The sequence below is a fragment of the Chrysochloris asiatica genome, unplaced genomic scaffold (assembly GCF_000296735.1).
Source record: "Chrysochloris asiatica unplaced genomic scaffold, ChrAsi1.0 scaffold00305, whole genome shotgun sequence".
Lineage (NCBI taxonomy): Eukaryota > Metazoa > Chordata > Mammalia > Afrosoricida > Chrysochloridae > Chrysochloris > Chrysochloris asiatica.
Genome location: NW_006408823.1, coordinates 607,879 through 621,786, shown reverse-complemented (window position 1 = coordinate 621,786; position 13,908 = coordinate 607,879). Strand labels below are relative to the sequence as shown.

At 46.5% G+C, this 13,908-nt stretch overlaps 1 protein-coding gene across 1 annotated transcript in view; it reads left to right on the top strand.

Moving 5' to 3' along the window:
* Positions 1–13,908, top strand: part of ADCY9 (adenylate cyclase 9) — a 150,675-nt gene that overhangs the window by 124,043 nt on the left and 12,724 nt on the right. Inside the window, exons 3-7 of the mRNA XM_006874904.1 lie at positions 1,790–1,894; positions 2,972–3,189; positions 7,866–7,968; positions 10,600–10,808; positions 11,929–12,088. Of these exons, the coding sequence (XP_006874966.1) occupies positions 1,790–1,894; positions 2,972–3,189; positions 7,866–7,968; positions 10,600–10,808; positions 11,929–12,088 (795 nt within the window). The remainder of the gene's footprint in view (positions 1–1,789; positions 1,895–2,971; positions 3,190–7,865; positions 7,969–10,599; positions 10,809–11,928; positions 12,089–13,908) is intronic.

Genomic DNA, 13,908 nt, shown 5'->3' with positions numbered 1-13,908 from the left:
GTAGCGCTGTACGATAAGCACTGGACTACTAACTGTAAGGTTGGTGGTTCAAACCCACCCACCATTCCTCAGAAACCCTAAACAGGATCACTATGAGTCAGAACCAACTCAGCAGCACTAAACAAAAACATGATATCCAAGAAGGAACCCTGGTGGCACAGAGGTTAAAGAGCTTGGCTGCTCAGGTTGGCAGTTCAAACCCGCCAGTTGTGCTCTGGGAGAAAGAGGTTAACAGACTGCATCTGTAAGAGCCTGCACGAGCAGCTCTCTGTCCTAGAAGGTTGCTAGGAGTCAGAATCGAACTGATGGCAGTGGGTTGGGTTTGGGTTTGTAATCTCCAAAGCAGTTGCTTCCCATCTTATTCCTCTCCTCCCAGCCTCTGGCATTTCCCAGTTGGTCTTCTGGTCTGTGGATTTGCCGATTCTGAGCATTTCCTTTCAGTGTGACCACACAGCATGTGGACATTATCCTTCGCTCAGCATAATGTTTTCAAGGTTCATCCACGCTGTAGCATGCATCATTAGTACTTCACTCTTTTGTTATGCCCACATCCTATCCCAATCTATGGAGAAGAATACTGAAATTACCATGGACTGTCAGAACAAAAAACAGGTGTGTGTTGGAAGAAGTACAGCCAGAGTGCTTAGAAGGCAGGATGGTGAGCCTTTGTCTTAGACTTTGGACACGTTATCAGGAGTGATTGGAGAAGGACAGTCATGCTTGGTAAAATGGAGGGTTGGTGGGAAAAAAGGAAACCCCCCAGTAAGATGGATTGGCACAGGAGCAGCAGCAATGGGCTTAAGTATAATATCAGTTGTGAGGCTGGCACAGGACCGGACAGAGTTTCACTCTATTATGTATCAGGTCTCTGTGAGTCAGAACCCACTCGATGGTCCCTAACAACAACAATATAGAGAGTCCACATTTTGCTGAACCCTTTATCATTTTATAGGTTTCAGAGTTATTTCCAATTTTTTGTTGCTATGAATGATAATTGCTTTGAATATTTGTACACATACCTCTGTGTAGTTATATGTTTCTGATTTCATTTTGTCAGCTTCTTTTTTTGTTCTGCAAGTTTTTACTGTGACCTGAGTGATAGTTTTTTAGGGTTTTTTCCTGCCCTTTACCCTGTGCTCTACCATTACCTCCCTTCACCTGAGTGTTGTTTACATGGGAGAACATCGGCTTTACACCATCGTTTCCTTGCAGTGATTACAATCTCTTCCATGCATCATCATTCAATAGTATTTGCTTTCATTCCTGTTTTGTTTTTTTTGGGGGGTGCAGGGGATGTACACAGAAACACTCAAAAGGCACATTCTGCAAGCCTGCCTCCTGGCTGCCAACACCCAGTCCCTCTCTTTCCGTGAGTCCAGAGTCCTCAGCTGCTCTATTTCTCCATGTCCTCTGTCAGTTTCTTTTTAGCTCACCCTCTGGTGGTCAGACAAGCCTTCGTTTTCATTTCAGCCATCATATGTGACACCAAAAGAAGCCCTGGTGGCAAAGTGGGTTAAACTTTGGATTTCTAACTGCAAGTTCTTTGTAGTTCAAACCCACCAGCTGCTTTATGAGAAAAACAAGACAGTCTGCTCCCATCAAGATTTGTAGTCTCAGAAACCCTAAGGAGCAGTTCTGCTCTGTCCTGTAGGGTCGCTGTGAGTCAGAATTAACTTGGTGTCAGTGGGTTTGGACAGGACACCAAATGTACTAACCGTGAATTTGTGTGAGTTATATACAATGGTTATGTTTTCTGGGTCTGTTCCTATGATCTGCATTGTTCTTGCAGACTTGCCCTTCGTGTGGAATTACATTTGCTCCCAAATCTGAAGCTGGTGCAGAAGGAGGAGCCGTCCAAAATGGCTGTCAAGACGACCATAAAAACAGTACCAAGGTAATGAGCTCTTGGCTGTGGCTTTCTCTCGTTGCTCACATACCCAAGTGACATTCTGTCTGCTCAGCTTCTCGTATCGGAATCCTTGCTCTTAAGTGACACCATCCCATACCTTCTAGCCCTTTGGATTTTAAGCACAGCCGTAGAAAACAGGATGGGAGACGGAACAGGGCCAGGTGGTAGAATGGCTGGGGTTCCCTTCATGGGCAATGAGTTGGAAGACATGTGGATTGGGGAAGTTGAGGAAGGAGTTGTGGCTCTGCACTCAAAACATGGTAGAATGTCAGTGTGCAAAGAGAAGAGGGGCCTTCTTTCGAGATGAGAAATGCTTGGTGAGAAGAGGTTTGGCATTAGAGCAAGTTGCAGTGGGACTCCTAGAGAAAGCTAACTTTGAGACCAGGGCAAGCCCCAAGGGGAGGTCAAAGAAAAAAACCAACCCCAAGAACCCTTTCCAGAAAACCTAAAAAGGCTGACTTCCCGAAAGAAGCAGTCTCTGTCTTCACCCTGAAATCTAAGCTCCTGTCTTCATCCACCTTTTCTTAAGCTGCAGCCTGTTCAGCTCAAGGCTTCCTTTCCCCAGACCCATCCTCAGAATGCCCTTGTTGTTAAGTGTTATCAAGTAGGTTCCGACTCACAGCAGCCCTGTGTAGGGTTTCTGAGGAGTAGCTGGTGGGTTTGAACTGCCGACTGTGTGGTTCACAGTCCAGTGCTGATCCTACAGTGCCACACCAGGAGCCTCCCCAAACCTTCTGGAACACTAGCTCCATGGGAAGCTAACTCTCCTGGGACCTCGAATCTTCTCTCAGCTTCCTTTCCACCTCCTTCCTGACCCTCCATGATTGCACCGTCCAGGTTGCCTGAACACTTGGAGATGGAAGTGGAAGAGACAGGGTAGGGAGGAGAAGCAGATGGGGGAGAGGTCAGGCTCCTCAAGTGCTGCCCCTTTTACAGGTGGAGTTGTTGAGCCTGCTGATGGGGATGTGGGACGCCAGCGTGACAGAGGTTGGGGGTGGAAGGAGCATTTGTTGATCCCAACATTCCAACTGCTGTGTTTGCTTCTCCCTTGCCTTGAGGTAGGCTTCTGGAGGCTCTAATTCCAAAGCCCAAAATGGACTGCTGAGCCCTCCACCAGAGGAGAAGCTCACCAACAGTCAGACCTCGCTTTGTGAGATCCTACAGGAAAAGGGAAGGTGGGCAGGGGTGAGCTTGGACCAATCCGCTCTCCTTCCACTGAGATTCAAGAACATCCGGGAGAAAACAGATGCTCATTTTGTTGATGTCATAAAAGAAGACAGGTAAGATTGATGTCACTTGCACCAAATGAAGGTGCTCCCTTCTGACTTCCTTCTTTCCTCCTCGTGTTTGTCCTCCATTCTCAGCACAGTAGTTTATTTTGAAGTCAGTTCAAACTCGAACAAGTTGTAAGAATAATAGAAAGAATTCCCCTTAAGCCTTCTGTCCAGAGTCACCAACTTTGAACATTTCGCTCATTCTCTTTCTCTCTCACACTGTATATGAAATGTAGTCTTTATTTTTTCTCAACTTTTTGATGGGAAGTTGGAGACTTCATACATACTACAAATACTATGCATTATAGTTCAGTGTGTGTTTCCTAAAAACAAGGGTGTTCTTTTACGTAATGCAATCATGTCATCAAATTCAGGAAAATTAACTGATCCAATTTTATAAATCTGATCTGCCATCTCTCTGTCATTTCATTAGGGGGCCCACAGTTTCCCTTAGAGCATCTTGTTCCCACTAGTCTGGGACCCACTCCAGGAGCACCTGCTGCATTTACTGGTTGTGCCTGTCTAATTTTTAAAAAAATCTTCAGTTCCTCTGTCATTTTTGTCTTTCATGATATAGGTAGTTTTGAGAAATATAAGCTCTATGGATTTGTGAAATGTTTCCTCATGAAATAGAAAAAAATGGAAATAAGTCCATGAAGAAAACCAAAACAAATTTATGAGAACCAAAATATTACCTTGAATATGCTCCATCTTTTATTTAGGGACCATCTCAAGAACAGACTTGACACGTTGAAAATTAGTGACCAGAGGAGTTGTGTGATGACGTAAAACACATCATACATGAAGAAAACTAAAAGTCATTAAAAGAAAGGAGGGAAAGAAAAGACCAAAATGGTTGCCAGTTTATGACACAATTGCAAGTGATTGTTTTCAGGCCTATTGGTGTCTATCACAACTATAAATGTAGAAGAGGTGCAACTAAAGGGCGGAGCAGTTCATCTGTCACAAGAGCAGGGGCCCCTAGGACCATCAAGAGGTCAGAAAATGAGAGGAGGGAGGGATCCTGACCAGAAAAGTGGCGACAATAGCGATGGCCAAGGCGATGGCTTAGACACAGAGCAGCAGTGGACTGTAGGCCCATAGACTGAGAAAATCAATCTGCCTGTGGGCAGGAGGCTGGCTTGCAAATATGCCCTTTGGACATTTAAATGAATATATATGTACAAACAGATATGTGTATGTCAGAAAAAATTCTAAAAGGTAATAGAGGTAAATACTATTGGCTAAGGGTGCATAGAATATGGTAATCATTACAATGATTTGCTGAATGTAAAAATGGTGATCTGCCCTGTAAGCCTTCACTCACACAATACACAATTTAAAAAAAAAAAAAAAGATAACCATTTGAGGGAAGCTGGATAAAAGATACCCAGGATCTCTGTATATCTGTATATAAATTTTACAACTGTTAAATATGTAATTGTCTCAAAATAAAAGTTTCAATGGAAAAAAATGTTTATCAGAAGAGACTCTGAAACATGCTCTTGAACATAGAGAAAGCTAAAGCAACTGGAAGAAATGATGAGTAAAAGAACTAATAGAAAATTTCAGTTCAAGAAGACAAACGTATTGTAATGAAATGTGCAAACACCCGGAATCAGAAAACCAAAAGGGAAGATGCTCAGCATTCATCAAGCTGAAAGAATGAAAGAAAAAATTCAAGCCTTGGATTCTTGAATATTGAAGAATTCTGTGCGTAAAATATTAAATGAGGCAGGAAGCATCAACAGAAGATGGAAGAAGTACACAAACTGACTGTACCAGAAAGAATGATCAATGTCCAACCATTTCAGAGGTAGACCAAGAACCAGTGGTATTGCAGGAAGAAGTTCAAGCTGCACAGAGGCATTAAAGCAAAACAAGGCTCTAGGAATTGACAGAGCACAAGTTGAAACCTTTAAACAAACTGATGCAGCACTGACGGTGCTCACTTGTCTACACCAAGAAATTGGAAAACAAGTATCTGGCCAACTGATTGGAAGAGATCCATATTTTTGCCCATTCCAAAGACAGGAGTGTGGAAATCATCGAACAATATCACTAATACCACATTCAGTTAAAATGTTGCTGAAGATAATTCAAAAACATTTACAGCAGTACATGTACAGGGAGTTGCCAGAAATTCAAGCCAGATTCAGAAGAAGATGTGGGATGAGAGATCCTGACTAAAAGCGGAGAATACCAGAAAACTGTGTACAGACTATACAAAGGCATTCGACTTTGTGAGTCATAACAAACTATGGATAAAGGATGACTATTCAGAACACTCAGTACATAGACCAAGAGTCAGTCACTTGAGCCTAGTAAGGGCATGCTGAACGGATGGAACTCAGGAAAGGGATGCAGCAGAATTGTGTCCTTTCACCATAGTGACTTAATTTGTAAACTGAGCAGATAATCTGAGAAGGTGGGTTACATAAAAAGGAGCATGGCATCAGGATTAGAGGGAGGCTCACTGGCAATCGCAGATGACACAGCCTTGCTTGCTGAAAGTGTTTACTGATGGAGCTGGAAGCCTGCAGCGGTCACCTGGATGGCACCTCAGTGTAAAGAAAACAAAAGTCCTCATCACTGTACCAGTAAATAGCATCATGATAAATGGAGAAAAGACTGAAGTTGTCAAATATTTCATTTTACTTGGATGCACAATCAGTACTCATGGAAGTAGCAGTAAAGAAATCAAATGACAGATTGTTGTAAGCAAATCTGTTGCAAAAAAATCTCTTTAAAGTGTTAAAGAGCAAAGGTGTCAATTTGAGGACTAAAATGCACCTGATCCAAGCCATGGTATTTTTTATGCCTTCATTTGCATGTGAAAGTTGGGCAGTGACTAAGGAAGACAGTAGAAGAATCGATGCATTTGAATTATGGTGTTGGTGAGGAATATTTGACGGGAGGAGGGACAAACAGTTCTTGAAAGAAGTACAGCCAGAATGCTCCTTAAAAGCAAGGATGGTAAGACTTTGTCTGTCGTTCTTTAGACATGTTGTCCCTGAGGAAAGACATCATTTCTGGTAAAGTGGAGAGTCAGCAAAAAAGAGGAAGACCCCAGCAAGATGGCTGACAGTGTAGCAGCAACAGTGGGCTCCAGCAGAACCTGTGAGGACGGCACAGGACCAGGCGCTGTTTGGTTCGGGTGGACATAGGGTTGCTACGAGTCTGAACTGACTTGATGGCAGCTAACATCAACAATATATATATATACACACATATATATAGGTTAATGTGCTGGACTGAAAGGTCAGTTTGAACCTCAAAGTCGGCAGTTCAAGCTCACCAGCTACTCTTCAGAAACCCTATACAGGGTTACTATGACCAGTTGGAACCAACTCAACAACACTTAGCAACAACAACAAAACAACAATATATATGTATAGGACTCCTGGTGTGGTGCTGTAGGCTCAGCACCAGACTACAAACCACAAGTTCAGCGATTCAAACCCACCAGCAGCTCCGTATAAACCCTCCATAGGGCTGCTATGAGTTAGAACAGACTGGATGGCACCAAACAACATATATGTATTATGGTTTTGAAGCCTAGGGAATGCCTCTAGAGCAGTGTTGATTCTGTCGCTGGACCTCCGAAACATGGCCACCTCACATCCTTCCGATGGACACCGTGTGGTTTTTCCCTCTCTAGACAGGGGGCAACACCAGATGTGACGGGGTTTTCTCTCTTTCCTACAAATCTGAGCACAGACTAAAGTATGGCACATTTAACACAGACCGGGAGGATCCTCTATGTGCCAAGGAGAGGAGGACGTGCACATACAATGAGACAATTGTGTGTCAGGCCCACAGTTCTTGTTGTTAAGTGCCGTTGAGTTGGTTCTGACTCATAGTGACCCTGTGTAGGGTTTCCAAGGAGTGACTGGTAAGCCTGAATCACTGACCTTGCGGTTCAAACCAACCTTGGAGTCCAGCGCATTAACCTACAGTGCCACACCAGGCCCACGCTAGGTGCTTTAATATTTTGCCTGACTTCATTCTCATAGTTACCTGTGAGAGCAGGAAACTACATCCCAGTGCTTCCTTTGCCTCTGAAGTCACGTAAACACTCCCTTCAGTTTCCAGTCCTTTCCGGCAGTAGCAAAAGGCTCTTACTATTTTGCTAGCAATCCATTAACGAATGGAAGTCAGCTCAGCAGGTTGGAGTCCTCGGCTATTAAAATTGCTGGGCCCTGTCATCTTTCAGGTTTCACGTACAAACTGCACGTACGGCAGTAACACTCCAATCACACCGTAATTTTGTGATAACAACCTGTGAGTTTTTATGGCTGTGACTACTGTCACTACGCTTAAAAGTGACATCCAGTTCTGATGTGGTTTTTTTGTTTTGTTTCTTTTGAAATTTTCTGAATCAGTGAAAGTTCTCTCAGTGCAGGGATCTGCTGCTGCTGCTTCTAAAAAGACAATTTCTAGACCCAAAAAGAGCTGCCTTCACCTTCTAATATTAAGAAATACAGGTTTTTGGAAGCCAGGTTCTGAGGACACAGATTTGTGGTGCGAGGTGACAACTTAGAGGGCTTTCCCCAGTGGTGTGTGGGTTCAGCTTCCGGAGCACGCTGAGCCAGGCAGGTTTGGGGAGGTGCTCAAGATCTGAGAAGAGACGTACAGTGCCACACTGAGTGCCAATGCATCGCATTTGCTGTCTCTTCCAGCCTGATGAAAGATTACTTTTTCAAACCACCCATCAATCAGTTCAGCTTGAACTTCCTGGATCGGGAGCTAGAGGGGGCCTACCGGACCAGCTACCAAGAAGAGGTGCGTTTTTCCTCATCGCTGTAATAAATCGGTTGTACTTCACTGTTTGTTTCGTGTCTTAGCAGCCAGTTTTGTGTTGTTTTTTTCTCCTGAGTAACAAAAAGTGATTCCCATGGTCTTGAAGTGCTAAGTGGTATCTCTGTACAAGCCTGTCTTTGCAGAGGGATGGAAACCAAATCTTCCTGTCATCCTTTTGGTCTTACACGTAGACCCCCTTGGCTCTGCCCCTGGCCTGAAGGACCTGCTGCAGGTTCTCACCTGTGCACCAAGTGATAGTACCTGTCTTGCGGTGGCATCTTACCTGTGCACCAGGTGTCCTGCTTATCCTGCAGCAGCGTCTTAACCTGTGCCCCTGTCTGCTTTCCACCTTCACTGAAAAGGGACAAGCAGCTCAGGAGACCTTTTGCCTTTCCCTGTAAAAACACCGTGCTGCACGTTACTGCTTGCTTCTGCTATAGGGCTCAAACATGCTGACCACCCCTCCACTGACTTCACTCCCATCCTCCTTTCTCTCAGATACCACTGCTGCCAGCAAACCTCCCCGAGCTCTAGATTGGATCCTACGTCCCCGTTACTTGGTTTCTTCTTAGCGTGTATACCATTTTGCCATCATTACTTTTGTGACTTTGTGCATGCTCTTGTCCTGGTTCCACCTTTCTTGTCCCCCGGCACTGACAGGGGCTCAGGAAAGAAGAATAAGAGCCTGGAGCCCCGGCTGGTGACCTGAGTCACCAGGCCCCTGCTCTCTGTCCTTTCCTCGTGTTTCCAGGTCTCAGGTGCATATCCCGACAACCCCAGGGCCAAAAGGCTTTTTACTCAGTTTCCACTCATTCACCCAGCATAGAGGCAGAAGGGATGTGGGCCGACAAGCCCCTGGTGAACATGGGTCAGTATGGGCGGCCTTGTTCCCACAGTTCTAGTGCCTTTGGAAGGGGTTTCAGAGCATGGCCAGACCAGCTGTGGGGTACACAGCCACCTACAGAGCCTCCACGTTTCCAGAACTCACAGGAGAGTTATGGAGCAGGATCTGACTGTCGCTACTGCCCAACTTGTCCTAGCATACTCTCCCTCAGACTCTGCATACCACCCACCAAACCAAGACCCAACTGCAGTCCCTCTCACCCCCACACCCACCAGCTCAACCAGCACTCCCAGCCCCAGTGGTGGCACTGAGCTGACCCCACTACCACTTGGGGCCGGGGTGAGGCCAGCCAAAGACAGTACCCCAAGATAATTTACAGCTTTACTGCTTCCAACACCACCTATCGTGCATCCCTCTGCTGGCAAGTGATCTCTGACTCACAGCGACTGCAGGGCAGGCAGGTAGACTAGGTGGGGTTTCTGAAGGTGCCAGTCTTTCTAGAAGACAGCTGCAATATCTTTCTCCCTCAGACTGGGTGTTGGGATCAGACTGCCAACTTTTGAAATTAACAGCCCAACTCTTACCACACCATGCTACCAGAACTCCTTGCTTACCTTTAGGGGCTGCATTTCCATTCTGAGAGGCACTCAGGACAGTGATGGAGGGTGGGGTGGAATCCTGCCTTGTTCCCCTCAACTGTGTGACCTTGTGGGGTCACTGAGCTGTGGTTCCCAGACTGTGCACAGGCGGCAGCATCGCCTCCTCCTGGGCTGATGCGTGGAGCCCTGGTGGTACAATGGTTGAAGATCCCAAGCCGCTCTGCGGAAGAAAGATGTGGCCGTATGGACGGCTGTGGGCTGGATTTGGGCCTGTACGAGCAGTGATCAAGAGCAAGCCCCACTGGGTTCACACTGTCCCTGGGCCAGGCCATTCTCCGAATGTGTCAGCGCTGTGGCTACTTCCTCCCTCCTTCACCTGAGAGTCCCTGGACCTGTATACTTACCCAGCATGCCGTCCTGCCGTGTAGTAGTCACTGGGCCTTGAGCTTTCTAAAGGCATTGCTGATCACTGTCCCCCAGGCTCACAGTCACAGAGAGGGCTCCTGAGTGGTGGCTGGGGTGGGGATCTGGCAGGGGCTGTAATCTGACACCACTTAAGTCCCTACTTCATGAAGGCCTCCCTTCATGAATCCACCTTCCACACGGCCCGCCCCAGAACTCAGCCACTCCCTGGATGCCTCCTGTACAGGGTTTTAGTGGAACTAAATGGTTCCTGGTGGTATAGAGTTTGAGCACTCAGTTCAAACTGTCAAAGGTTGGGCCAGTGGGATAAGGATGTGGCTGTTTGCTTCCATAGGATGATACTCTTGGAAGCCCTGCAGACTGAGTCAGAATCCACTAGATGCCAATGGACCTGCATGGGCTTTCCTGAGGTGCAGGTGTCATCCGGCTACTTTCAGCAGTTCATACTGCAGGTTGGATTCAGAATGTCGAGGCTGGTTCTCGACAGATGTGTATCTTAGAGAACCCACTGGTTCATAACTGATTGTTCTGTGACCTTGGACAAGTTTCTCAACCTCTCTGTACCTCAGTTTCCTGATTGTTAGATGGGGTGAGAGTTGGAGGTAACCCACCTAAAGCACCTGTCTTGAGTCTGGCTGGAGGAGTCATGGGCTCAGCAAGAGATCACGATTTCTCCATCCCAGTTACACACAGGGCCAGACGTCACCACTTCTTCATGCTCCCACCTTCCTCTCCTGCTCCAAACAGGTCATAAAGAACGCTCCCGTCAAGACTTTCGCCAGTGCCACCTTCAGTTCCCTCCTGGATGTGTGTCTGTCAGCAATCGTGTTTCTGGTCCTCTCCGTCACCTGCTTCCTGGAATTCGGGGCCACTGCCTTCCCCCCACCACCTGCTGCCCTGGCTGTCTTTGGCACGGCCCTGGTGCTGGAAGGGCTCGCCCTCATTGTCTCCATCAGGTAAAGCCCAGACACAGCGGGGTGCCTTGAGCTCCTAGCCTTTGGCTCCATCTTCTGGCTTGATGATGATGGGCCGACCTGTCCACCTGCAGCACTGCGGTGTGACTGATTCAGGCATATTCCGGGGACAGGGCCTCATGTCCTTCCCTGCCTGGGCCCACACTTCAGTGACGTCCTCCACTGACGCTGGCCCTCTGCATGGGTGGACACCCTCCTCAGTAGAGGCTAAGTGCTTCCTGCAGCCTTCACTGTCATCACTGTGACCCTGGTATCCTGACCAGAGACTGGAGAAGAAAAAGTGGGGAGGTCGGAAGGGAGACAGGGAGAAGGAAAAGGGAGAGGAGCTAAGTTGGACTTTATCCAAATGTGAAACTTTGGTACTCTAAAGGTCACTATATCAGTGTTCTCCAGAGAAATGGACCCAATAGTGTATATAGGTAAGAGTTAGTTACACACCCTGACGTACTTACATTGTACTTTTACACAAGTACCATGTGCATTGTCATTTTTGGTGACCCACTCAACCCCCTCATGCACTGCTTCCCTATGCACACTGTGTGTGTCATACATGTGGATAAGTTCTATGCTAGGAAGTTGTGGTATGTCAGATGTGGTCATCTGCTTCCAGAAAGACGGACAGTTTTGGAAACCGTCAGGGGCAGGTCTGTTCCGACTCGGTGTCAGTGAGATTGGTTTGGCTTAAATAGAGAAAGAGACTTATTTTAAGGAATTGTCCCACAAGACGTGAGGAACAGCAGTTGTGAAATGTGCAGGGCAGTCCATTTGAGTTACTGCTTTTCAGGCTTTGAACTGATTGTCTGAGGCCCCACCATGCTATGGAGAGCGAGCCCCTTTCCTTAGAAGAATCCGACTGTAGATTTTAATCCACACAGCTCCTTCACAGCCGCACCTAGACTAGTGTTTCAGCAGATGGCTGGTACTACAGCTGGTCAAGTGGACACATGAAATTAGCGCACACGAGTGAAAAGAAAGCCCACAGTAGGGATGGGCCCTGAAGGCAGAGCCATGCTCAAGACCTCCAGTTGCCTGTTCCCAGAAGATAGTGAGCCAGGACCACCTACCCCACCAGAACCTGCTCACCCTCTTGCCCCCATAACAGGATGGTGTTCTTCTTGGAGGACGTCATGGCGTGCACCAAGCGTCTACTGGAGTGGATCGCTGGCTGGCTTCCACGGCATTTCATCGGGGCAATCCTAGTGTCGCTCCCTGCCCTCGCTGTCTATTCACACGTCAGCTCCGAGTTTGAGACAAACATCCACGTAAGTAACGGTTACACAGGTGTCTTCATGTGTGGGTGCTACTGTCGCAAGCCAAACTTTATTCGCTGTCAGGGCAGGAAGCTAGAAGTCCGTGTTCGGGGCACCAGCTCTAGGTCATGGCTCTCTGTTGGCTCCATGGAAAGCTCTTTCTTACTTTCAGCTCCTCAGGTCCTTGAGGATCTCCATGTGGTGCTTGTCTCTCCCCATTTGTGCTTGCTCGTCTCTGTGTCTAATCCGTTCTCTTTATATCTCAATACAACTTGGTGTAGGGCATGCTATATTGACATGGCCTCGTTCATGTAACAAAGGACACCTGCTTACAAATGGGGTTGCATCCATAGGTAGGGGCTAAAGTTTTGTCTTGCTGGCTTCTCTAGAAAATACAGCCAACAAAGGTTATCTACATGAGGGAGGCCTTCAAAAAATTTGGAAAAATTCGATTATCTTATAATTTCATTTTCCATGAACTTTTTGAATCTCCCTCATATATGTCGAAAAATTTATCTCAAGGCAATGACTCACATGGTTGTAGAGGCTGGCAGCTTCCAAGTTCATGAGTCAGCAATGACTCACACGGTTGTAGAGGCTGGCAGCTTCCAAGTTCATGAGTCAGCAATGACTCACATGGTTGTAGAGGCTGGCAGCTTCCAAGTTCATGAGTCAGACATCAAGTTGAAGGTTTCCCTGACTCATGTAACCACAGGGACTGACGAGCACAAGATTGGCAGTTAAGATGGCAGGCTGCTGGCTCATGGGCTACAGAGGCTAACCAATCCCAAGATCAACAAGCAGTGTGGCTGACCACTGGCTCAAAGAACTGGCGGTCAGATGATGACACCCCAGATTCAGGATCCAGGTTGAGCAAAAAGCAAGAGAACTTTGCCAGAACATCTCTGTATATGGTAAGCAGGCCGTACTTCTGAGTAATTGACTGGTCATAGCAGATCTCCTCATGGATATGTTTATATGACATCAGCTTTCATCATGAGGGATGACCACATCACAACTACCGAACCAGAGAATGCGACCCAGCCAAGTTGATCCACAGCCTTAACTGTCACTCACAGATTCCAACACCTTTCTTTTTGGCAGTCGTTTGTCAGTTTGTCAAACTGTGTGGCGTGTGAGTTGCTGTGATTCTGGAGCTATGCCACAGGTATTTTAAATACCAGCAGGGTCAATTATGGTGGACAGGTTTCAGATGAGCTTCCAGATGAAGACATACTAGAAAGGAGAGACAAACTACTTCCGAATACTTAGTCACTGAAAACCTTATGAATAGCAGAGAAACACTGTCAGATATAGTGCTGGAAAATGAGACCTTCAGGTTGGAAGGCACTCAAAATGCAACTGGGGAAGAGCTGCCATCTCAAAGTAGAATTGACCGTGATGACGCAAATGGAGTAAAGCCTGTGGAGAAAAGCCCATGGGACCTTCATTTGCTGATGGGACACAACTCTAAACGAAGAGAAACAGCTGTAAACATACATTAATAATCGGAACATGGAATGTAGAAGTATGAATCTAGGAAAATTGGAAATGGTCAAAAATGAAATGGAACACATAAACATCGATACCTTAGGCATTAGTGAGCTGAAATGGACTGGTATTGGCCATTTTTAATCTGACAATCACATGGTTTACTATACTGGGAAAGACGAATTGAAGAGGCATGGTGTTGCATTCATTGTCAAAAAGAACATATCCAGATCAGTCATCAGGTACAATGCTGTCTGTGATAGGATAATATCCATGTGCCTACAGGGAAGACCAGTTAATACCATTATTATTCAAATTTACGCACCAACCACTAAAGCCAG